A 25,000-nucleotide genomic window follows, 5' to 3' on the forward strand; every position below is an offset into this window, starting at 1 on the left:
AAATCTTTCTTACTGAAACACGATGAGGATCTTTGAAGTTAAAGATCTTTTTCATGAATGTAATAATATCGGAGCATGAATCACCATGACATGTTTATATTTACTAAACCAACTAAAGAAGGTTTTTTCAGTTTTTTAAAGCTCATTTTCAGTTGGTTGTTTTTCCAAAATATTGTTCCGATAAGAAAGTTAACGTCAGACTACTAAGTGTGGTTTCACACCTACTTTGTTTGGTACTGACCTTTGAACTTTTCAGTTTGGTCTGAAGCTAAATATCAGATGTTACAGGATCCTCAGATCATGGTCCGGACCAAAGGACCAAAACTTGGTCTAAGAAAAGTAGAAAGCTTTGATCTGGATCAAAGTTTGGACCTTCAGACCAGTTGGAGGAAGTTTAAGCAGACTATCGTCACCAATTAAACCATAGAAGAAGAAACAGAACCAGAAGAGAATCAAAGATGAGTCGTGGTAACACATGGGGAGGAGACGAAGTATTTCATTGTAATTTGGTCCGACAAAGAAATCAAAAGTCAAGTTTAAAAAAAATACATTAAAATACTGAAAGTTACAAATTATTTGATGACATCAGACGCCCACCGTCTACAAACCAATCAATGTCAAGTATAGGAAAACACAGATCATGTTCGTCATGACAACCAGAAGTAGATGATGATGACAGGATGAAGGTGATGACGACACCTGTTGTGTCTGAGTGTAGTTTGTTAGTAACACAGGTGATCGGTTCCTTTTTGATTGTTAGTCAGGTCTTTGTGTTCTCGGTGCTTTTGCTGGCTGTAATTGAAGTTATCTTCATCCTGAATGAATCCCTGAGTTTCCCTTTTCCATTCTGTTTTCTATATTTCTTCTTTTTCATCTCATTGACCCTCTCTGGGGATGTGAAAAACGCTCTAAAACTGCAACGTGAAACCAAAACTAACCAGATCAAATATTTACAATGTAAAAACAACAACATGAAGCTCCAGTCCAGTTGGACCCACAACATCACTAAAGAATAACACAACGATGAGAACTTATGGAAAGCACATCATGAACAAGGAAAATAATAGAAGATGAATCAGAGGTTCATGCAGAACACTTTTCTAGTCTTTGTTCATCAGTCCAACACTTCTCACCACTCGGTCATTCAGAGCAGGAAATCTATTTCTCACAGATCCAGTTATAAGTACGAGAATAATAAGCTTGAGTCCATTCTCCTTGATCATTGCAACACATTGCACAGTACCAGTGATGATAATCTTCACGTCCTGCTGCCCAGAACCTGTGAAAAAAAAAACATAATCTCAAAGTGTGCTGAAACTGATTATTATCTCCTTCAAATAGATGTCTTAAAATATTTTCTAGATTCCTTTGATATCATTTTCAGGGAATTTTCAGAGCTGTCAATCAGAATAAATTATTGGTTGAAGTCTGGATTTCAGGGATGTTGTTGCAGTACCTCAGCTGACCAGCAGGAACATTTGTTGGTAAAGCTGCTCTTTCAATTAGTCCCTGGGACTTATGGTCAGATTGATTTTTGTTCCCTCAAATGTTCTTAACTTTTCTAAACACCAGAGAAGAAGAGACATGTATTCTCTGACATGGTTTGGGTGGACAAACTGTGCAGAACAATAATTCAACAAACTGAACAAACTGAACTTTAGCAGTTGACAGTTTGAACATTTTTGAATTATGACTTCTGAAAACTGAGATGTTGTAACTCGACCTCATCACAGACTGCAGATGAAGAGTTCAGGATCAGCTGTTCATTCAAAGGAGGATTTTTGTCCTTTTATTATTCTGTATGTGAGGATTATTAAAAATGAAATAATTTATAAGTTTCTTTTCTATTTCGATGGATCTCCAAGTTACAAACATTGATGTGAAATAGAAACAAAAAAAGTTTCTCACGTCTCTGTCAGCGGTGATCCGTCCACCCATGTCCATGTCCATCCAGTCTGTTCAGTGCGTTTTAGACCAATCCAGGATGCTCCTTTCCAATTCAGTCCACGGACAAACTCCTATTTCATGGGAGACAAACACAGTTTTCAGTCTTGATTTATTATATTTCTGTTGTAATAACATCAGGAAGAAATACATCTTTTGTAACTTTTGTTTTTCTGTTGTACAAAAATCGGAAATATTCCCAAAAAATTATTTCAATTTCAACTGTTGTTGAAATAATTACTAAAGTTAAAATTTAGTGTTATATATATGTATGTAAAAAAAATAAAAATAATTATAAAATAAGTAATACATATTTTAAGGATTATTTCCATATAATTTAATTTTCCTCTCTGAATTCGTCTCCTTAGTGTTTCATATATCCAGAAGTCTTTGAATCAGACAGATTTTAAAAGTTGATCTCATTTCAGCTGTCGATGTTTGTAACTAAAACATGACTGGATGAAAGAAAGGACCTGGTTATGATGCTTTTTCAATGTTCTCACATGTTCTAGTAAATCTTGAATTTTCATCAGTGACGTAAAAATGAGTTTTAAAATTTTTCCTTTGATTATAATTTTTGTACAATGAGTGTTTAAAAAGTTCAGAGAGAGAGAGAGCGTCTAAAACTACCAAACAATGAGCCTGATTTAAATCTGGCCGCCATCTCAGTGAGCTTTCTGATCAAACCTTGAATATGAACTATTTATCTTCCTCTTATTGGCCGTCTTTTTGTTCCACTCATGCTTTTCTTTGGTTTTTATTATTGATCAACCACATCTTTGTCACCACAGAAAGAAACAAGGACTTTTTCATTTCACTGCAAATGTGCGACAAACTAAATAAAAGAAATGCTAAAATACAGAATCTGAAATATGAAAATAATCTTTAAAAAACATCATGTTCTAGTTAATGTAAATAAATAATCAGAAAGTTGACTCTTGTTCAGGTGATCTGATCATTCTGGACTTCAAAACCACTTAACGTGTTAAATAAATGGATGAAGGTGAAGAAAGGAAGAAGGTCAAAACCAGCAGAAACAGATGTGTGACATCAAACATCACACAGACATGAACAAACACACCCACCTGTTCCTCTTTGTTGTTGATGATCACCAGATCAGCTCCTCTCTCCTGACACTCCTTCCTGCTCTCATCCCAAGTTTTCCTCTCAGTGAATTTAAAGTAACAACTGCATCCAAATCTCGTCCATCCTTCAGGACACCACTTCCCTTCATGTAAAACAAGTGTTTTCAGTGTTTTCAGTATCAAATTGATGAAAGTTGTAGTTTCAATATTGAGTTAAAGATCTTTCTTTTTTTGTCACTTTTCCTTTTCAGGATGTTTGACCAAAAAAAAAAGATTCTGACTTAAAAGTAAAAGTAAAACTGATGTTTAAAACTTTTCTTTCCTTCAATCGTGTCCTTCAGTTTCTTTACTTCCTCTTGTAGCTGACTGTTATTTTTACTGAGTATTTCATAACTGCTCTCTAGCTGACTGCTGTTGACTGAAATATGTTGAAAACAACAATAACTTAGAAAACAGTAAAACAATAAGATTTTTTTTCAGTTTAAAGTATCAAATTGATGAAACTTGTATTTTAAACAATTATTTAAAGATCTTTCTTTCCTTTCACTTTTCCTTTTCAGGATGTTTTTCCTTTCTAAACTGTCGGAATTAAAAGTAAAAGTAAAACTGATGTTTAAAACTTTTCTTACCTTCAATCTCGTACTTCAGCTTCTTTACTTCCTCTTGTAGCTGACTGTTATTTTTACTGAGTATTTCATAACTGCTCTCCAGCTGACTGCTGTTGACTCTCATGTCTTAAGAACAACAATAATTGATAAAACAGTAAAAACGATAATAAAATATTTAGGTTTTCAAAGCAAAATATGAATCTTGTATTTGCTCAATTACTGTATTTTAAATCAATACTCACCTCTAAGTTCAACCTCTAACTTGGTCTGCAGGTTGTTGATTTTCAAAGTCACTGAAATATATTTGTAAATAACTAAATTAGAAAAAAACAACAACAACAACACAGAATCCTTTAATAAACACAAACGAAATACTTCCTGTCAGAAATCAATTTCAGCCTTTAAAACTGGAGCTTTTTATTTGGTTCAGCTACTGTCCTTCATACTAGTCTTACAAATCTTTGTCCAAACTACTTTTATCTTCGCTCCTCCAACCCGGTATCACGGCAAAGCGTGAAATAGACACGCACCTCCACTACAGGAAAACGTGAGATGGCCACGCTTTGGCCTCTCCAGGCGTGACAGTTTCAAGTTTTCCTGCAGTGGAGGAAAATGAAACCTGCTGCACGTGAAGAACCAAGTGATGAACATGAAAATATAATTTTTAGAGGAAGAAAACTCTGCTTGGGTTCCACCAATGTTCTGTGTGTGTATCCTGTGTTCTCTCTCTTTCTCCACCACCAGGGTCGATACAGGTGACTCCAATGATCCGGCCTGCAGCCACCAGCTGAAACACTGATTGAACACGGCTGTGTGTGTGTGTGTGTGTGTGTGTGTGTGTGTGTGTGTGTGTGTGTGTGTGTGTGTGTGTGTTTGTGTAGGTGTGTGTAGGTGTGTGTGTGTGTGTGTTTGTGTAGCTGTGTGTGTGTGTGTGTGTGTGTTTGTGTAGCTGTGTGTGTGTGTGTAGGTTTGTGTGTGTGTAGGTGTGTGAGTGTGTGTGTGTGTGTGTGTGAGTAGTTGTGCGTGTGTGTTTGTGTAGGTGTGTGTATGTGTATGTGTGTGTGTGTGTGTGTGTAGGTGTGTGTAGGTGTATTTGTGTGTGTATAGGTGTTTAGGTGTGTGTGTGCGCTGGTGTGTGTAGGTGTGCGTGTGCGTGAGTAGATGTGTGTGTGTGTCTGTTCGTGTGTGTGTTTGTCTGTGTGCTTGTGTAGGTGTGTTTGTAGGTGTGTGTGTGTGTGTGTGTGTGTGTAGGTGTGTGTGTGTGTGTGTGTGCGTGTGTGTGCATTGCTGTGTGTGTGTGTGTGTGTGTGTGTGTGTATGTGTGTGTGTTTGTGTAGGTGTGTGTGTGTGTTTGTGTAGCTGTGTGTGTGTGTAGGTTTGTGTGTGTGTAGGTGTGTGTGTGTGTGTGTGTGTGTGTGTGTGTGTGTGTGTGTGTGCAAGGTGAAAGTAGTTTTAAGTTTCTTCCTTGTTTGTTTGTTTGAGTTATAGTTAATAAATCTTTTTCAATTATTCATTCATTTCCTGTGATCATTGTTTCCTAGTTTATTTACGTTGTTACTTCCCGCCTCCCCTAGACATCAGTCGGGGAACGTAACAAACAAAAACAACAAAAACAACAACAACTGAACAACAACATTGTCACCTCCTGGATTTGAACCTCTGACTCCACCAGACCACCCCTCCTGCCTTTCTAAAAATGTCCTTTGTACTTGGTCACATGATCTTTCGTAGCGTTACTTTTACTTACGTGTAAGTTTCATGCTTACAAAACGTGAAACTGTCACGCCTAGAGAGGGAGAAACGTGGCTATCTCACGTTTTTCTGTAGTAAACGTGCGTGTCTATTTCACGCTTTGCCGTGATACCAGTCGTCTCCTCACATACAACGGTGACATCTTTTGACAACAAGGTGTTATTATTCAGTATTTCCTGCTACTCAGCGACACCGAGCTGTTTTTTATCTTACAAAATATGAGCAGGATGACGATCCCGGCTAACGTCAGGAGGCTCAGCAGTCTCAGCCACAACGCTGCACCTCTCAAAGGCCGTTTCAGGACTCCAGGCTGCTTCTGAGTCTTTGTTCCTGCAGAGAAAAAGTCGACAGAGTGGGTTTATCAACGCAAAGGGTTTTAGTTTGTGGTTATGACACATCCTTCTCTGCTGTAGGAAACATTTTCAGTAGAATCTTTGTGGTCAGTGTCGCACAAACTCAACTTCCCTGAAGATCGTGACATTTTAGATGCAAACTGTTTGAAGTGTGAGAATCAGTCTTCTACCCAGAGAGCTTCTGAAAACAGTTTCCAAGAAGTACGCAGTTAATAATTAAGGTGTGATCACAAAGTTTAGTTCCTGTTTGTCACAAACGGAGTGAAACACAGAAATGGACATTGAACAGGAGGAAGTAAAAACCTTCATCAAAGTTTGAGTCAAACTTTTGTGGGAAAGACGGAAATCTTCAGGAGCAACGATTGAGTTGTTAAGGGTGGAAAACTCGGGCGTGTGAGCGGGCGTGTTGTCTTTTTGGACAACCTGGTTGCCATGGCGCCACAGTTCAGGTGGTTTGCAGGAAATGTTTTCCCCTCAGAACGTCACAGTAGGACGAATGAATGGTGACATCTGACAACCAGCTAACAAACAGCTAATTTCACTAAACACGGCTGAACACAAGTAAACCAACAGATAATAACACCAACAACCTGCTGAGAAAGCTTTCAAACTGATTTTTAAACAAAGTCAGCTAAACTCAAGTTAATAAAAAGCTAACAATGCTAACAACCTTCTAACAAAGATAACAAACAGATAATTTAGCAAATAAACAGCTAAACTCGAGTTAACAACCAGCTGACAAAGCTAAATAAATAGAAAACATCAACTTTCTAAATTAAAAGCTAAACTCAACTTAGCAAACAGATAATAACACCAACAACCCTCAGACGTCCCTCTTGAAACGTTGAACGTCACTCAGAACAACTCGCCCGGCTCGTCGCTTCGTTGACGAAGACTTTCTGAAGCGTTTCAAGGGTCTCTGTTAACCATTTACAAAGTTTGGAAATCGCTGCATGGGCTCAGGAACACTTGGCTGTAAGTGGGCCGAATTGAAGATTTTCTGTTCCCCGAAATAATTAACCCCAAATTCTGACGTTTCTCTGCTCCGGTTTCAAGTTTCACGGTGAAATCATAAACGTTCAGGTGGACAGGATTTGAATGCCACGAACAGGAAAGCATGATTTTACATCATATTGAAGCGTCTTAATGTCACGCCGTTCACTCACCTCCTTCCTGTGGTGGAAAATCGGTTCCATCATCTCCGATATCGCCCGCACTCTGGTAGATATCCACCTCCCTGTCCTCCCTCTCTGCTGCATCCTGCTGCACCTTTCTGTTGTATCGGACCTTCGTAGAGAAATCTGGCACAGCATAGATATCGACGGACATCCTGAGACGGTTTAAAGAGCGTCTGCGCTCGTCTTCCTGTGACTCTACCGGTTTTAATTCATGCAGCTGCGATGCTCGTGGACCGATCGCTGCCGTCAGTGTGTTTCCCGTCCGGCCCCTCTGAGAGGTTTCATTAGAAAACTTTGAGGAAGTAACAGCACAACTTGACTCGTTGATTCATTTCAATAAAAATACACTTATTGGAAGTCGCTTTGGATAAAAGCTTCAGCTAAATGCAACGAAACGTAATTCATGAAAACAGGAACTAAGTGTATTTTCTCAGTTTTTCGTCCCCCAAAAAAGGGGAACGATTGGAGACGTGAGGTTTTCTGTCGGCCAACAGCCCGACGTCAACACACACATTCACAGTTTGGAAGAGAAACAGGAAATGTTTAAGGTGTAGTTTTAGTGTGACTTTTTATTTTATTTTGGACGACATGCTACAGTATGACTTTTTATTCATATATTCAACAACATCCTGTTGTCTGACTTTTTCTTTGTATTTTAGACAACATACTATAGCCTTATGTGTTTTTGATTTTTTGACAAAGACATACATGTCTCAAGATGGAATTGAACCCATGACCTTCTCACTGAGGCAGCATCACTAACCACTGAACCACTGTGCTTCCAATGTTTATTTTTTCTTGTTTTACAACATCCTGCAGTGTAACTTTTTTTTCATATTTTGGACAACATGCTATAGTGTGACTTTGTTTTCATATTTTGGACAACATGCTATAGTATGACTTTGTTTTCATATTTTGGACAACATGCTATAGTATGACTTTGTTTTCATATTTTGGACAACATGCTATAGTGTGACTTTGTTTTCATATTTTGGACAACATGCTATAGTATGACTTTGTTTTCATATTTTAGACAACATGCTATAGTATGACTTTGTTTTCATATTTTGGACAACATGCTATAGTATGACTTTTCTTTCATATTTTGGACAACATGCTATAGTATGACTTTGTTTTCATATTTTGGACAACATGCTATAGTATGACTTTTTTCATATTTTGGACAACATGCTATAATATGACTTTGTTTTCATATTTTGGACAACATGCTATAGTATGACTTTGTTTTCATATTTTGGACAACATGCTATAGTATGACTTTGCTTTCATATTTTGGACAACATGCTATAGTATGACTTTGTTTTCATATTTTGGACAACATGCTATAGTGTAACTTTTTTTTCATATTTTGGACAACATGCTATAGTATGACTTTGTTTTCATATTTTGGACAACATGCTATAGTATGACTTTGTTTTCATATTTTGGACAACATGCTATAGTATGACTTTGTTTTCATATTTTGGACAATATGCTATAGTGTGACTTTTTTTCATATTTTGGACGACATGCTATAGTATGACCTTTTTTTCATATTTTGGACAACATGCTATAGTATGACTTTGTTTTCATATTTTGGACAACATGCTATAGTATGACTTTTTTTCATATTTTGGACAACATGCTATAGTATGACTTTGTTTTCATATTTTGGACAACATGCTATAGTATGACTTTGTTTTCATATTTTGGACAACATGCTATAGTATGACTTTTTTCATATTTTGGACAACATGCTATAATATGACTTTGTTTTCATATTTTGGACAACATGCTATAGTATGACTTTGTTTTCATATTTTGGACAACATGCTATAGTATGACTTTGCTTTCATATTTTGGACAACATGCTATAGTATGACTTTGTTTTCATATTTTAGACAACATGCTATAGTATGACTTTTTTGTCATATTTTGGACAACATGCTATAGTATGACTTTGTTTTCATATTTTGGACAACATGCTATAGTATGACTTTGTTTTCATATTTTGGACAATATGCTATAGTGTGACTTTTTTGTCATATTTTGGACAACATGCTATAGTATGACTTTTTTTCATATTTTGGACAACATGCTATAGTATGACTTTTTTTCATATTTTGGACAACATGCTATAGTATGACTTTGTTTTCATATTTTGGACAATATGCTATAGTATGACTTTGTTTTCATATTTTGGACAACATGCTATAGTATGACTTTGTTTTCATATTTTGGACAACATGCTATAGTATGACTTTGTTTTCATATTTTGGACAACATGCTATAGTATGACTTTGTTTTCATATTTTGGACAACATGCTATAGTATGACTTTGTTTTCATATTTTGGACAACATGCTATAGTATGACTTTGTTTTCATATTTTGGACAACATGCTATAGTATGACTTTGTTTTCATATTTTGGACAATATGCTATCGTATGACTTTTTTTCATATTTTGGACAATATGCTATCGTATGATTTTTTTTCATATTTTGGACAACATGCTATAGTATGACTTTGTTTTTCATATTTTGGACAACATGCTATAGTATGACTTTGTTGTCATATTTTGGACAATATGCTATAGTATGACTTTGTTTTCATATTTTGGACAATATGCTATAGTATGACTTTGTTTTCATATTTTGGACAATATGCTATAGTATGACTTTGTTTTCATATTTTGGACAACATGCTATAGTATGACTTTGTTTTCATATTTTGGACAACATGCTATAGTATGACTTTGTTTTCATATTTTGGACAACATGCTATAGTATGACTTTGTTTTCATATTTTGGACAACATGCTATAGTATGACTTTGTTTTCATATTTTGGACAACATGCTATAGTATGACTTTGTTTTCATATTTTGGACAACATGCTATAGTATGACTTTGTTTTCATATTTTGGACAATATGCTATCGTATGACTTTTTTTCATATTTTGGACAATATGCTATCGTATGACTTTTTTTCATATTTTGGACAACATGCTATAGTATGACTTTGTTTTTCATATTTTGGACAACATGCTATAGTATGACTTTGTTTTCATATTTTGGACAATATGCTATAGTATGACTTTGTTTTCATATTTTGGACAATATGCTATAGTATGACTTTGTTTTCATATTTTGGACAACATGCTATAGTATGACTTTGTTTTCATATTTTGGACAATATGCTATAGTGTGACTTTTTTTCATATTTTGGACAACATGCTATAGTATGACTTTGTTTTCATATTTTGGACAACATGCTATAGTATGACTTTGCTTTCATATTTTGGACAACATGCTATAGTATGACTTTGTTTTCATATTTTAGACAACATGCTATAGTATTACTTTTTTGTCATATTTTGGACAACATGCTATAGTATGACTTTGTTTTCATATTTTGGACAACATGCTATAGTATGACTTTGTTTTCATATTTTGGACAATATGCTATAGTGTGACTTTTTTGTCATATTTTGGACAACATGCTATAGTATGACTTTTTTTCATATTTTGGACAACATGCTATAGTATGACTTTTTTTCATATTTTGGACAACATGCTATAGTATGACTTTTTTTCATATTTTGGACAACATGCTATAGTATGACTTTGTTTTCATATTTTGGACAATATGCTATAGTATGACTTTGTTTTCATATTTTGGACAACATGCTATAGTATGACTTTGTTTTCATATTTTGGACAACATGCTATAGTATGACTTTGTTTTCATATTTTGGACAATATGCTATAGTATGACTTTGTTTTCATATTTTGGACAATATGCTATAGTATGACTTTGTTTTCATATTTTGGACAACATGCTATAGTATGACTTTGTTTTCATATTTTGGACAACATGCTATAGTATGACTTTGTTTTCATATTTTGGACAATATGCTATAGTATGACTTTGTTTTCATATTTTGGACAACATGCTATAGTATGACTTTGTTTTCATATTTTGGACAACATGCTATAGTATGACTTTGTTTTCATATTTTGGACAATATGCTATAGTGTGACTTTTTTTCATATTTTGGACAACATGCTATAGTGTGACTTTGTTTTCATATTTTGGACAATATGCTATAGTATGACTTTGTTTTCATATTTTGGACAACATGCTATAGTATGACTTTGTTTTCATATTTTGGACAACATGCTATAGTATGACTTTGTTTTCATATTTTGGACAATATGCTATAGTGTGACTTTTTTTCATATTTTGGACAACATGCTATAGTGTGACTTTGTTTTCATATTTTGGACAATATGCTATAGTATGACTTTGTTTTCATATTTTGGACAACATGCTATAGTATGACTTTGTTTTCATATTTTGGACAACATGCTATAGTATGACTTTGTTTTCATATTTTGGACAACATGCTATAGTATGACTTTGTTTTCATATTTTGGACAACATGCTATAGTGTGACTTTTTTTCATATTTTGGACGACATGCTATAGTATGACTTTGTTTTCATATTTTGGACAACATGCTATAGTATGACTTTGTTTTCATATTTTGGACAATATGCTATAGTGTGACTTTTTTTCATATTTTGGACAACATGCTATAGTATGACTTTGTTTTCATATTTTGGACAACATGCTATAGTATGACTTTGTTTTCATATTTTGGACAACATGCTATAGTATGACTTTGTTTTCATATTTTGGACAACATGCTATAGTATGACTTTGTTTTCATATTTTGGACAACATGCTATAGTATGACTTTGTTTTCATATTTTGGACAACATGCTATAGTATGACTTTTTTTCATATTTTGGACAACATGCTATAGTATGACTTTGTTTTCATATTTTGGACAACATGCTATAGCGGGGGTGGGCAAACTCTTTGGCTCAGGGGCCACATTGACTTTTCAAATTTGACAGACGGGCCGGGCCAGCACCAGATGCATACACATCAAACATAAACATAACAAAGGCGTTACAGTGTTCATACTTCCATTCACTTTTACTGGGAACAGTGTTGTTGATCACCTTCTCTGTCAGAGCAGCGAAGTCTGGTGTTAGTTTTGTTGTGTTCTCAGAACAGATCTGAGGTTTCATCACTCAACTGGGATCTGTGAGGTGCTTTGTTGGTGTTCATCACACTAAAAGTCTGTTCACACACATACGTAGAGACAAACAGCACCAGCATCCTCTGGGACATCTTCTGGATGTTTGGACATTTGGCTGCTTTAATGAAGCATAAAACTCATCCAGTTTAAGAGAGTTGAACTTCTCCTTGAAGACGGTGTCACATTGGAGATCAATCGGTTCACACTGAAACTCCTGTGGTGCCGTTTCAGGGTCTTGTGTGAAGGGACATGAGACCAGCTGGAGAGACATGAGACCAGCTGGAGGGACACGACACCAGCTGAAGGGACACAACACCAGCTGAAGGGACACGACACCAGCTGAAGGGACATAACACCAGCTGAAGGGACACGACACCAGCTGAAGGGACATAACACCAGCTGAAGGGACAGGACACCAGCTGGAGGGACACGACACCAGCTGAAGGGACATGACACCAGCTGAAGGGACAGGACACCAGCTGAAGGGACACGACACCAGCTGAAGGGACATGACACCAGCTGAAGGGACAGGACACCAGCTGAAGGGACAGGACACCAGCTGAAGTGACTTGTCAATTTTTTCAAAATCAGAGAACCGATGGCAGAATTCTCCGTGCAGGTTGTCCAGTGATTTCCTGTATGTCTTCATGTCCAGGACGTCTTTCAGCGTAGCCAGCGTGGGGAAATGAGCAAATGACTTGTTTGACATTTGCTTTGAGAATAAAGCTAGCTTGGTTTTGAAGGCTCTGACGTCTGTGTACATTTCATGGACAAACTGGTCTTTCCCTTGTAGCTTCACGTTCAGCTCATTCATGTGTGTCAGTACGTCCACAGCAAAAGACAAATCACAAAGACAATCTGTGTCACTCAGCTCAGGAACATCGTCAGCTTTCTCAAGTAGCTCCAAAAATGAGATAATCTCCTGTTTGAGCTCCAACACTCGTTGACATACTTTCCCCAAACTTAACCAGCGGACGTTGGAGTGATAAAGCAAGTCCTGGTGATCAGAGTCAGTTTCTTCAAGAAACTTAATAAACTGAGGATGGTGAAGTCCCCTCGCTCCAATAAAGTTCACCACTTCTACAACTGGCTTCACTACGTGGTCGAGCTGCAGGACAGATTTACACAGTGTAAGAAAATGTCCTCCTGCTCAGGGTTGTCCTCTTTCACCCTCTCCTGGATTCTTTTGAGCAACCCGATGTTTTTTCCAGTCAGATTTGGCGATCCGTCTGTGGTAACGTTGGTGAGCTACTCCGAGGTAGCTGGAGCCTCTTGATGACCCCCGACACGCCGTCATACGAGTCCTCTCCCCGCGTTTTCCCCTTCAGGGATTCCACGGCCAAAAACTCCTCCGTTATCTCAAAATTGTCATTAATCCCTCTGATAAAAATTAAAAGCTGAGCGGTGTCCTTTATGTCGTTACTTTCGTCCAATGCCAAGAAATATCATGTAAATGACTCCGCTTTTTTATTTAGCTTGCTAGCCAAGTCTTCGTCAATCATCTCAACACGGCGAGTCACCGTCCTGCGTGATGAGCTCATGTTTTCTAGTTTGTTCTTCTCTCAGGACACAAGACACCTGCTGTCTCTACCAGCACTCTTTGAGAAACTCCCCTTCGGAGAAAGGCTTGCTGGTCTTTGTTAATTTGAATGCCAGCAAACATCTTGCCTTCGTTCTTGATTCTTGGATGGCAGTTTGTCAGATGAAGGTGTTTTGCTCCAAACGATCTGCCGACCTCCGAGCGGTCGACGTCCGTTCCTGCGTTGACTGGTTTTTAGAGCAATGAGCATGCTTGGTGGAAAAGTGACGGCTGATGTTGTATTCCTTTAAAACCGTAACGGTTTCTTGGTAAATAAGACACACAGCCTTCGACCGGACTTCAGTGAAAAAGGATTTAGTCGTCCGTTCCTTATTAAACACTCGGCGCTCGCTGTCGACTTTTCTTTTCTTTGGCCCGTTCATTGTTGCAGATGTGTTCAGAGCAGCAGCAGAGTAACAACAGAGAGCAGCCCGGCCTCCGCAAAATCAAGTCAATGTACCACTGCGCCTAGTGCGCCACCTGGTGGACTGCCAGGTATTACAGGACAAGGTCAAATGAATGCAGTCATAATTATGATATGATTTGATTTGGGCAATTCTGTACCAATCTTCGGCGGGCCGGATTAAAAAGACCAATGGGCCGGATGTGGCCCGCGGGCCGTAGTTTGACCACCCCTGTGCTATAGTATGACTTTTTTGTTACATTTTGGACGACATAAAGTAAGAATGTTTTTTTCACATTTTGGGATATATACTACAAACAAAACTACCTTGGGTGGAGATCGAACACAGAATATTTGTATTGAGAGGCAACAGTATTAACCATTGTACTATTGAGCCACTCATGTAAAGACTTATTTTCATATTTGTATGGACACAGTACAGTATAAATAATAAATAATGTTGGAAGACTGACTTGTCCTTTTAATATTTTGCCCGGGATCGAACCCAGAACCTTTTAACTGTTATGAAACAACGTTCACCTATTTAAAAGGACATACTATAGAATGACTTTTTTTGTTTTATATTTTGACGACATGCTATAGTATGACTTTTTTTTTTTTTTTATCATATTTCTAACGACATACTATAGTACGACTTCCTAAATATTTGGCCGTTACTTTCTGTCACTGTAAATAACAAATCCAAAGAGTAGAAAGGTTTTTTATTGTCGTTTATTTTGTTCATCTTTTCATTTTGATCAAACACACACACCTCTATAGACCCAAAGACCCACGAAAACAGACAAATTAAATCAGCTCATGTATTTAGCTTTTCTTTCCTGTTCTAGTTTCCGTTTCTCGAGGTCTTCGTCATCTTCTCCTCATCTTCCTGGTCTCTTCAGATTCTACTGACATTCAGATTAAATAGATATCAACAGTTCCATTAAAGCAGCGTTTGTACCGTTTCACAAGGTGAGTGATGGTTGCCTATTTAAAGTCTTGTATTGCACACCAGCAGTTGCTTTTGTTTTTTCTTGACATTAAAGGAACAATTAGACTTTTTAAATTTTAGTCCTTTTTCTTCACTGAGGAAGTGTGTAAAAAAAACCAACTTCTCACCACTCGGTCATTCAGAGCAGGAAATCTATTTCTCACAGATCCAGTTAGTAGAACCAGAATGTTCTTTAGTCCATTCTCCTTGATTATTGCAACACGTTGCAGAGTACCGGTTCTTATAATGTTTACGTCCTGCTGCCAAGAACCTGTGAAGAAAAACAAAATGATCTCAAAGTGTGCTGAAACTGATTATTATCTCCTTCAAATAGATGTCTTTAAATATTTTCTAGATTCCTTTGATATCATTTTTAGAGAATTTTCAGAGCTGTCAATCAGAATAAATTATTGGTTGAAGTCTGGATTTCAGGGATGTTGTTGCAGTACCTCAGCTGACCAGCAGGAACATTTGTTGATAAAGCTGCTCTTTCAATTAGTCCCTGGGACTTATGGTCAGATTGATTTTTGTTCCCTCAAATGTTCTTAACTTTTCTAAACACCAGAGAAGAAGAGACATGTATTCTCTGACATGGTTTGGGTGGACAAACTGTGCAGAACAATAATTCAACAAACTGAACAAACTGAACTTTAGCAGCTGACAGTTTGAACATTTTTGAATGGTGACTTCTGAAAACTGAGTTGTTGTAACTCGACCTCATCACAGACTGCAGATGAAGAGTTCAGGATCAGCTGTTCATTCAAAGGAGGATTTTTGTCTTTTTTTTTTTTTTTATTCTGTATATGAGGATTTTTAAAAATTAAATAATTTACAAGTTTCTTTTCTATTTCGATGGATCTCCAAGTTACAAATATTGATGTGAAATAGTAACAAAAAATGTTTGTCACGTCTCTGTCAGCGGTGATCCGTCCACCCATGTCCATGTCCGTCCTATGTGTTTAGTGCGTTTTAGACCAATCCAGGAGTCTCCTTTCCAATTCAGTCCACGGACAAACTCCTATTTCATGGGAGACAAACACAGTTTTCAGTCTTGATTTATTATATTTCTGTTGTAATAACATCAGGAAGAAATACATCTTTTGAAACTTTTGTTTTTCTGTTGTGCAAAAATCTGAAATACTCCCAAAAAATTATTTCAATTTCAACTGTTGTTGAAATAATTACGAAAGTTAAAATTTAGTGTTATATATATATGTATGTAAAAAAAATAAAAATAATTATAAAATAAGTAATACATATTTTAAGGATTATTTCCATCTAATTTCATTTTCCTCTCTAAATTCGTCTCCTTAGTGTTTCATATATCCAGAAGTCTTTGAATCAGACAGATTTTAAAAGTTGATCTCATTTCAGCTGTCGATGTTTGTAACTAAAACATGACTGGATGAAAGAAAGGACCTGGTTATGCTGCTTTTTCAATGTTCTCACATGTTCTAGTAAATCTAGAATTTTCATCAGTGACGTAAAAATTAGTTTTAAAATATTTCCTTTGATTATAATTTTTGTACAATGTGTGTTTAAAAAGTTCAGAGAGAGAGAGAGCGTCTAAAACTACCAAACAATGAGCCTGATTTAAATCTGGCCGCCATCTCAGTGAGCTTTCTGATCAAACCTTGAATATGAACTATTTATCTTCCTCTTATTGGCCGTCTTTTTGTTCCACTCATGCTTTTCTTTGGTTTTTATTATTGATCAACCACATCTTTGTCACCACAGAAAGAAACAAGGACTTTTTCATTTCACTGCAAATGTGCGACAAGCGAAACAAAAGAAATGCTAAAATACAGAATCTGAAATATGACAATAATCTTTAAAAAACATCATGTTCTAGTTAAAGTGAATAAATAATCAGAAAGTTGACTCTTGTTCAGGTGATCTGATCATTCTGGACTTCAAAACCACTTAACGTGTTCAATAAATGGATCAAGGTGAAGAAAGGAAGAAGGTCAAAACCAGCAGAAACAGATGTGTGACATCAAACATCACACAGACATGAACAAACACACCCACCTGTTCCTCTTTGTTGTTGATGATCACCAGATCAGCTCCTCTCTCCTGACACTCCTTCCTGCTCTCATCCCAAGTTTTCCTCTCAGTGAATTTAAAGTAACAACTGCATCCAAATCTCGTCCATCCTTCAGGACACCACTTCCCTTCATGTAAAACAAGTGTTTTCAGTGTTTTCAGTATCAAATTGATGAAAGTTGTAGTTTCAATATTTAGTTAAAGATCTTTCTTTTTTGTCACTTTTCCTTTTCAGGATGTTTAAAAAGAAAAAGATTAAGACTCAAAAGTAAAAGTAAAACTGATGTTTAAAACTTTTCTTACCTTCAATCGTGTCCTTCAGTTTCTTTACTTCCTCTTGTAGCTGACTGTTATTTTTACTGAGTATTTCATAACTGCTCTCTAGCTGACTGCTGTTGACTCTCATGTCTTAAGAACAACAATAATTGATAAAACAGTAAAAACGATAAGACAATATTTAGGTTTTCAAGGCAAAGTGTGAATCTTGTATTTGCTCAATTACTGTATTTTAAATCAATACTCACCTCTAAGTTCAGCCTCTAACTTGGTCTGCAGGTTGTTGATTTTCAAAGTCACTGAAATATATTTGTAAATAACTAAATTAGAAAAAAACAACAACAACAACACAGAATCCTTTAATAAACAGAAATGAAACACTTCCTGTCAGAAATCAATTTCAGCCTTTAAAACTGGAGCTTTTTATTTGGTTCAGCTACTGTCCTTCATACTAGTCTTACAAATCTTTGTCCAAACTACTTTTATCTTCGCTCCTCCAACCCGGTATCACGGCAATGCGTGAAATAGACACGCACCTCCACTACAGGAAAACGTGAGATGGCCACGCTTTGGACTCTCCAGGCGTGACAGTTTCAAGTTTTCCTGTAGTGGAGGAAAATGAAACCTGCTGCACGTGAAGAACCAAGTGATGAACATGAAAATATAACTTTTAGAGGAAGAAATCTCTGCTTGGGTTCCACCAATGTTCCGTGTGTGTATCCTGTGTTCTCTCTCTTTCTCCACCACCAGGGTCGATACAGGTGACTCCAATGATCCGGCCTGCAGCCACCAGCTGAAACACTGATTGAACACGGCTGTGTGTGTGTGTGTGTGTGTGTGTGTGTGTGTAGGTGTGTGTGTGTGTGTGTCTGTGTGTGTGTGTGTGTGTGTGTGTGTGTGTGTGTGTGTGTGTGTGTGCGTGTGTGTGTGTGTGTGCAAGGTGAAAGTAGTTTTAAGTTTCTTCCTTGTATGTTTGTTTGAGTTATTGTTAATAAATCATTTTCGTTTATTCATTAATTTCCTGTGATCATTGTTTCCTAGTTTATTTACGTTGTTACTTCCTGCCTCCCCTTGACATCAGTCGTTGAACGTAACAAACAAAAACAACAAAAAAACATTAACTGAACAACAACATTGTCACCTCCTGGATTTGAACCTCTGACTCCACCAGACCACCCCTCCTGCCTTTCTAAAAATGTCCTTTGTACTTGGTCACATGATCTTTTTTAGCGTTACTTTTACTTACGTGTAAGTTTCATGCTTACAAAACGTGAAACTGTCACGCCTAGAGAGGGAGAAACGTGGCTATCTCACGTTTTTCTGTAGTAAACGTGCGTGTCTATTTCACGCTTTGCCGTGATACCAGTCGGCTCCTCACATACAACGGTGACATCTTTTGACAACAACGTGTTATTATTCAGTATTTCCTGCTACTCAGCGGCACCGAGCTGTTTTTTATCTTACAAAATATGAGCAGGATGACGATCCCGGCTAACGTCAGGAGGCTCAGCAGTCTCAGCCACAACGCTGCACCTCTCAAAGGCCGTTTCAGGACTCCAGGCTGCTTCTGAGTCTTTGTTCCTGCAGAGAAAAAGTCTCCAGAGTGGGTTTATCAACGCAAAGGGTTTTAGTTTGTGGTTATGACACATCCTTCTCTGCTGTAGGAAACATTTTCAGTAGAATCTTTGTGGTCAGTGTCGCACAAACTCAACTTCCCTGAAGATCGTGAAATTTTAGATGCAAACTGTTTGAAGTGTGAGAATCAGTCTTCTACCCAGAGAGCTTCTGAAAACAGTTTCCAAGAAGTACGCAGTTAATAACTAAGGTGTGATCACAAAGTTTAGTTCCTGTTTGTCACCAACGGAGTGAAACACAGAAATGGACATTGAACAGGAGGAAGTAAAAACCTTCATCAAAGTTTGAGTCAAACTTTTGTGGGAGAGACGGAAATCTTCAGGAGCAACGATTGAGTTGTTAAGGGTGGAAAACTCGGGCGTGTGAGCGGGCGTGTTGTCTTTTTGGATAACCTGGTTGCCATGGCGCCACAGTTCAGGTGGTTTGCAGGAAATGTTTTCCCCTCAGAACGTCACAGTAGGACGAATGAATGGTGACATCTGACAACCAGCTAACAAACAGCTAATTTCACTAAACACGGCTGAACACAAGTAAACCAACAGATAATAACACCAACAACCTGCTGAGAAAGCTTTCAAACTGATTTTTATACAAAGTCAGCTAAACTCAAGGTAATAAAAAGTTAACAATGCTAACAACCTTCTAACAAAGATAACAAACAGCTAATTTAGCAAATAAACAGCTAAACTCGAGTTAACAACCAGCTAACAAAGCTAAAGAAATACAAAACAGCAAATTTCTAAATTAAAAGCTAAACTCAACTTAACAAACAGCTAATAACACCAACAACCCTCAGACGTCCCTCTTGAAACGTTGAACGTCACTCAGAACAACTCGCCCGGCTCGTCGCTTCGTTGATGAAGACTTTCTGAAGCGTTTCAAGCGTCTCTGTTGACCATTTACAAAGTTTGGAAATCGCTGCATGGGCTCAGGAACAATTGGCTGTAAGTGGGCCGAATTGAAGATTTTCTGTTCCCCGAAATAATTAACCCCAAATTCTGACGTTTCTCTGCTCCGGTTTCAAGTTTCACGGTGAAATCATAAACGTTCAGGTGGACAGGATTTGAATGCCACGAACAGGAAAGCATGATTTTACATCATATTGAAGCGTCTTAATGTCACGCCGTTCACTCACCTCCTTCCTGTGGTGGAAAATCGGTTCCATCATCTCCGATATCGCCCGCACTCTGGTAGATATCCACCTCCCTGTCCTCCCTCTCTGCTGCATCCTGCTGCACCTTTCTGTTGTATCGGACCTTCGTATAGAAATCTGGCACAGCATAGATATCGACGGACATCCTGAGACGGTTTAAAGAGCGTCTGCGCTCGTCTTCCTGTGACTCTACCGGTTTTAATTCATGCAGCTGCGATGCTCGCGGACCGATCGCTGCCGTCAGTGTGTTTCCCGTCCGGCCCCTCTGAGAGGTTTCATTAGAAAACTTTGAGGAAGTAACAGCACAACTTGACTCGTTGATTCATTTCAATAAAAATACACTTATTGGAAGTCGCTTTGGATAAAAGCTTCAGCTAAATGTAACGTAACGTAATTCATGAAAACAGGAACTAAGTGTATTTTCTCAGTTTTTCGTCCCCCAAAAAAGGGGAACGATTGGAGACGCGAGGTTTTCTGTCGGCCAACAGCCCGACGTCAACACACACATTCATAATTTGGAAGAGAAACAGGAAATGTTTAAGGTGTAGTTTTAGTGTGACTTTTTATTTTATGTTGGACGACATGCTACAGTATGACTTTTTATTCATATAATCAACAACATCCTGTTGTCTGACATTTTCTTCGTATTTTAGACAACATGCTAAAGCCTTGTTTTTTTTATTTTTTTTGACAAAGACATCCATGTCTCAAGCTTTAATTGAACCCATGACCTTCTCACTGAGGCAGCATCACTAACCACTGAACCACTGTGCTTCCAATGTTTATTTTTTCTTGTTTTACAACATCCTGTAGTGTAACTTTTTTTTGTAACATTTTAGTTGACATGCTATAGTATGACTTTTTTTTAAATCATATTTTAGACGACATGCTATAGTATGACTTTTTTTATCATATTTTAGACGACATGAATTTTTTTCATATTTTGGACAACATTAGACGACATGTATGACTTTTTTTTTTAATCATATTTTAGACAACATGCTATAGTATGACTTTTTTCATATTTGTATGAACACAGTACAGTATAAATAATAAATAATGTTGGAAGACTGACTTGTCCTTTTAATATTTTGCCCGGGATCGAACCCAGAACCTTTTAACTGTTATTAAACAACGTTAACCTATTTAAAAGGACATACTATAGAATGCCTTTTTTTGTTTTATATTTTGACGACATACTATAGTATGACTTCCTAAATATTTGTCCGTTACTTTCTGTCACTGTAAATAACAAAGTCAAAGAGTAGAAAGGTTTTTTATTGTCATTTATTTTGTTCATCTTTTCATTTTGATCAAACACACACACCTCTATAGACCCAAAGACCCACGAAAACAGACAAATTAAATCAGCTCATGTATTTGGCTTTTCTTTCCTGTTCTAGTTTCCGTTTCTCGAGGTCTTCGTCATCTTCTCCTCATCTTCCTGGTCTCTTCAGATTCTACTGACATTCAGATTAAATAGATATCAACAGTTCCGTTAAAGCAGCGTTTGTACCGTTTCACAAGGTGAGTGATGGTTGCCTATTTAAAGTCTTGTATTGCACACCAGCAGTTGCTTTTGTTTTTTCTTGACATTAAAGGAACAATTAGACTTTTTAAATTTTAGTCCTTTTTCTTCACTGTGTGTAAAATAAAAAAACAGTGAGATAACAAAAGAGAAAGATAACAGACATCTTAAGAGTTTAAATCTTGTTTTGATAAAACCGTAAATGTGTTCAGTGAAGAAAACTTGTGGACTAAAAGTAAAAGCGTTCCTTTAGTGGTTCTGTTTCCTGTGAACATGGCAGGTTACTGAATAAGTGGACATTCACGTAATCAAAGTTTGACAGCGTTTGAAGAAGTGAACTGTAAAACATTCACTGCAGGCAGAAAAAAACCAAAGAAACAGCACAAACATATTTCAAATCAAGATTAACAGCTTATTTTTCCCAACATATTTTACACATATTACTTGTCTGGAGTATGTGACATCTCACATCACTGCTACGACGCTAACAACAGCACTAATTCTATTGCTAGCAACAGCAATGCTAAAACTTAAAAAAAGTTCAAATAAAATGTTCAACTTTCATTTATCGCATCTTAATTTCCATTGTAGGACATGAAGCTTGCAGCAGTTCAGCTTTATACACAGCATCATTATGTACATTAGATACATTATTTAGCCTTTACAAACTGTACATTTTACAGGAGTTCTTAAAATTGTTTTTTTTTCTTGTGTAAAATAAAACGCTCTTAAAATCCCACGCGAGTCCTTTCAAACAGATCTGTCACACGTCACAGAGGAACTGTAGGGAAGTGGCTTTGTGGGGTTTTGAGCCACAATCTGTTGACTTCCTTTAATATTGGTAATAAATTCAAACACTAATCGTACTTTTCATAATGTGACATCTACCTTCCAGATTCAGCACTTAAAATCCATCTCAATGTCATATTGACAGGTTTCATTTCCAAAAACTCTTTATAGCAAACAAAGATTAAAATTTGAAGTTATTGTTTTCACATCTTCTTTGGCCTTAAAAATAATTTATAGATGGTACAAGTGTAAAATAAATCCTTATCTCACAATCATATTTGCGAATGTGTTTCCCTCACTCATTTGAGCAAATAAAGATTAAAATTAGAGGTTATTGTCTTCAATTCTCTTCTGATGTTCTTCAAATTTAAAGCAGAAAGAAAAAAAATGGAAACTTTTCTCTGCATGCATTAAAAAATAATTTGTTCAAAGTACTATCAAAATAAAAACACACTGTGTTCACGACAATATAACATTAATGTGGTTACTGAAATTCTGAACTTGCGTCCAAACATTTGACTTAAAACCAAAATATCTGTTTAACCGGAAAACTGTCACATTTGAATATTTTGATTCTTTATGAACAGACAGAATTGGCCTTTAAAACAAGTCACGTGGATTTTGTCTTTTCGGGGTTTGAAATCCTCCAAATTTACAAAAACAAAATGAAACATAGGCCGTTGCCTCGAGCAAGTTTTGTCATTTTGGATGCAGAAGTGAACGTATCAAAAATAAATCCGGGTCATAATTGTTAATTTTCATGTGATTACTGAGCCGTTAAAAGAAAAACAAGAAGATAAAAACCTCAAATGTTTTAGACACGTGACAAACTTCCACTTTTTGTTTCCTTTACAGCTTAAAAGGCGTCGTAGACTTAAAATGTTGATTTCTGTTTAAGGCAAGGTTACAACTGTTTCCATAGTTACAGTAAATATTGGGTAAAATTTCATATTTACTGTAGCTGCACGGAACTTTAAGTTGAAATTAAATATATTTTTCATGAATGTAATAATATCAGAGCATGAATCACCATGACATGTTTGTATTTACTAAACCAACTAAAGAAGGTTTTTTTCAGTTTTTTAAAGCTCATTTTCAGTTGGTTGTTTTTCCAAAATATTGTTCCAATAAGAAAGTTAACGTCAGACTACTAAGTGTGGTTTCACACCTACTTTGTTTGGTCCTGACCTTTGAACTTTTCAGTTTGGTCTGAAGCTAAATATCAGATGTTACAGGATCCTCAGATCATGGTCCGGACCAAAGGACCAAAACTTGGTCTAAGAAAAGTAGAAAGCTTTGATCTGGATCAAAGTTTGGACCTTCAGACCAGTTGGAGGAAGTTTAAGCAGACTATCGTCACCAATTAAACCATAGAAGAAGAAACAGAACCAGAAGAGAATCAAAGATGAGTCGTGGTAACACATGGGGAGGAGACGAAGTATTTCATTGTAATTTGGTCCGACAAAGAAATCAAAAGTCAAGTTTAAAAAAATACATTCAAATACTGAAAGTTACAAATTATTTGATGACATCAGACGCCCACCGTCTACAAACCAATCAATGTCAAGTATAGGAAAACACAGATCATGTTCGTCATGACAACCAGAAGTAGATGATGATGACAGGATGAAGGTGATGACGACACCTGTTGTGTCTGAGTGTAGTTTGTTAGTAACACAGGTGATCGGTTCCTTTTTGATTGTTAGTCAGGTCTTTGTGTTCTCGGTGCTTTTGCTGGCTGTAATTGAAGTTATCTTCATCCTGAATGAATCCCTGAGTTTCCCTTTTCCATTCTGTTTTCTATATTTCTTCTTTTTCATCTCATTGACCCTCTCTGGGGATGTGAAAAACGCTCTAAAACTGCAACGTGAAACCAAAACTAACCAGATCAAATATTTACAATGTAAAAACAACTACATGAAGCTCCAGTCCAGTTGGACCCACAACATCACGAAAGAATAACACAACGATGAGAACTTATGGAAAGCACATCATGAACAAGGAAAATAATAGAAGATGAATCAGAGGTTCATGCAGAACACTTTTCTAGTCTTTGTTCATCAGTCCAACACTTCTCACCACTCGGTCATTCAGAGCAGGAAATCTATTTCTCACAGATCCAGTTATTAGTACTATAATAACCTTCAATCCATTCTCCTTGATCATTGCAACACGTTGCATAGTACCGGTTATTATAATCTTTATGTCCTGCTGCCCAGAACCTGTGAAGAAAAACAACATAATCTTAAAGTGTGCTGAAACTGATTATTATCTCCTTCAAATAGATGTCTTAAAATATTTTCCAGATTCCTTTGATATATTTTTTAGGGAATTTTCAGAGCTGTCAATCAGAATAAATTATTGGTTGAAGTCTGGATTTCAGGGATGTTGTTGCAGTACCTCAGCTGACCAGCAGGAACATTTGTTGATAAAGCTGCTCTTTCAATTAGTCCTTGGGACTTATGGTCAGATTGATTTTTGTTCCCTCAAATGTTCTTAACTTTTCTAAACACCAGAGAAGAAGAGACATGTATTCTCTGACATGGTTTGGGTGGACAAACTGTGCAGAA

General features: G+C 36.8%; 1 protein-coding gene and 2 long non-coding RNA genes across 3 annotated transcripts in view; all 3 read right to left on the reverse strand.

Annotated features, from left to right (window-relative positions):
- The window catches only part of LOC138209963 (uncharacterized), a 3,462-nt gene extending 296 nt beyond the window's left edge, over positions 1-3,166 (reverse strand). Inside the window, exons 1-3 of the long non-coding RNA XR_011179212.1 lie at positions 3,030-3,166; positions 1,909-2,018; positions 1-1,279 (exon numbers count right to left, since the gene is read on the reverse strand). The exon at positions 1-1,279 is cut by the window's left edge and continues 296 nt beyond it. This is a non-coding gene — a long non-coding RNA (uncharacterized lncRNA). The remainder of the gene's footprint in view (positions 1,280-1,908; positions 2,019-3,029) is intronic.
- Positions 3,167-14,748: 11,582 nt separating this feature from the next.
- LOC138209844 (CD209 antigen-like protein C) lies at positions 14,749-20,258 on the reverse strand. The gene is made up of 7 exons (XM_069168636.1): positions 20,096-20,258; positions 18,790-18,906; positions 17,574-17,624; positions 17,353-17,457; positions 17,035-17,177; positions 15,912-16,021; positions 14,749-15,274 (listed from the first exon to the last, which is right to left on the reverse strand). Exons 1-7 carry the CDS (start codon positions 20,256-20,258, stop codon positions 15,157-15,159), a joined length of 807 nt encoding a protein of 268 aa, XP_069024737.1. The 3' UTR covers positions 14,749-15,156.
- Positions 20,259-23,479: 3,221 nt separating this feature from the next.
- Positions 23,480-25,000, reverse strand: part of LOC138209924 (uncharacterized) — a 3,069-nt gene continuing 1,548 nt past the window's right edge. The window contains exon 3 of the long non-coding RNA XR_011179206.1: positions 23,480-24,652. This is a non-coding gene — a long non-coding RNA (uncharacterized lncRNA). The remainder of the gene's footprint in view (positions 24,653-25,000) is intronic.

Source organism: Embiotoca jacksoni, unplaced genomic scaffold, assembly GCF_022577435.1.
Source record: "Embiotoca jacksoni isolate LCO1_2020_lvr unplaced genomic scaffold, fEmbJac1.0.p SCAF_41, whole genome shotgun sequence".
In the NCBI taxonomy this organism is placed as follows: Eukaryota; Metazoa; Chordata; class Actinopteri; family Embiotocidae; genus Embiotoca; species Embiotoca jacksoni.

What these genes read in the sequence shown, in the direction of transcription:
- LOC138209844 (XM_069168636.1), bottom strand. Translation starts at nt 20,258, where the DNA reads ATGTCCGTCGATATCTATGCTGTGCCAGATTTCTATACGAAGGTCCGA. An exon ending in GTTAGAGGCTGAACTTAGAG is followed by an intron (nt 17,458 to 17,573) that starts GTGAGTATTGAT and finishes GTTGTTCTTAAG; the next exon opens with ACATGAGAGTCAACAGCAGT. An exon ending in ACTGAAGGACACGATTGAAG is followed by an intron (nt 17,178 to 17,352) that starts GTAAGAAAAGTT and finishes TTTTACATGAAG; the next exon opens with GGAAGTGGTGTCCTGAAGGA.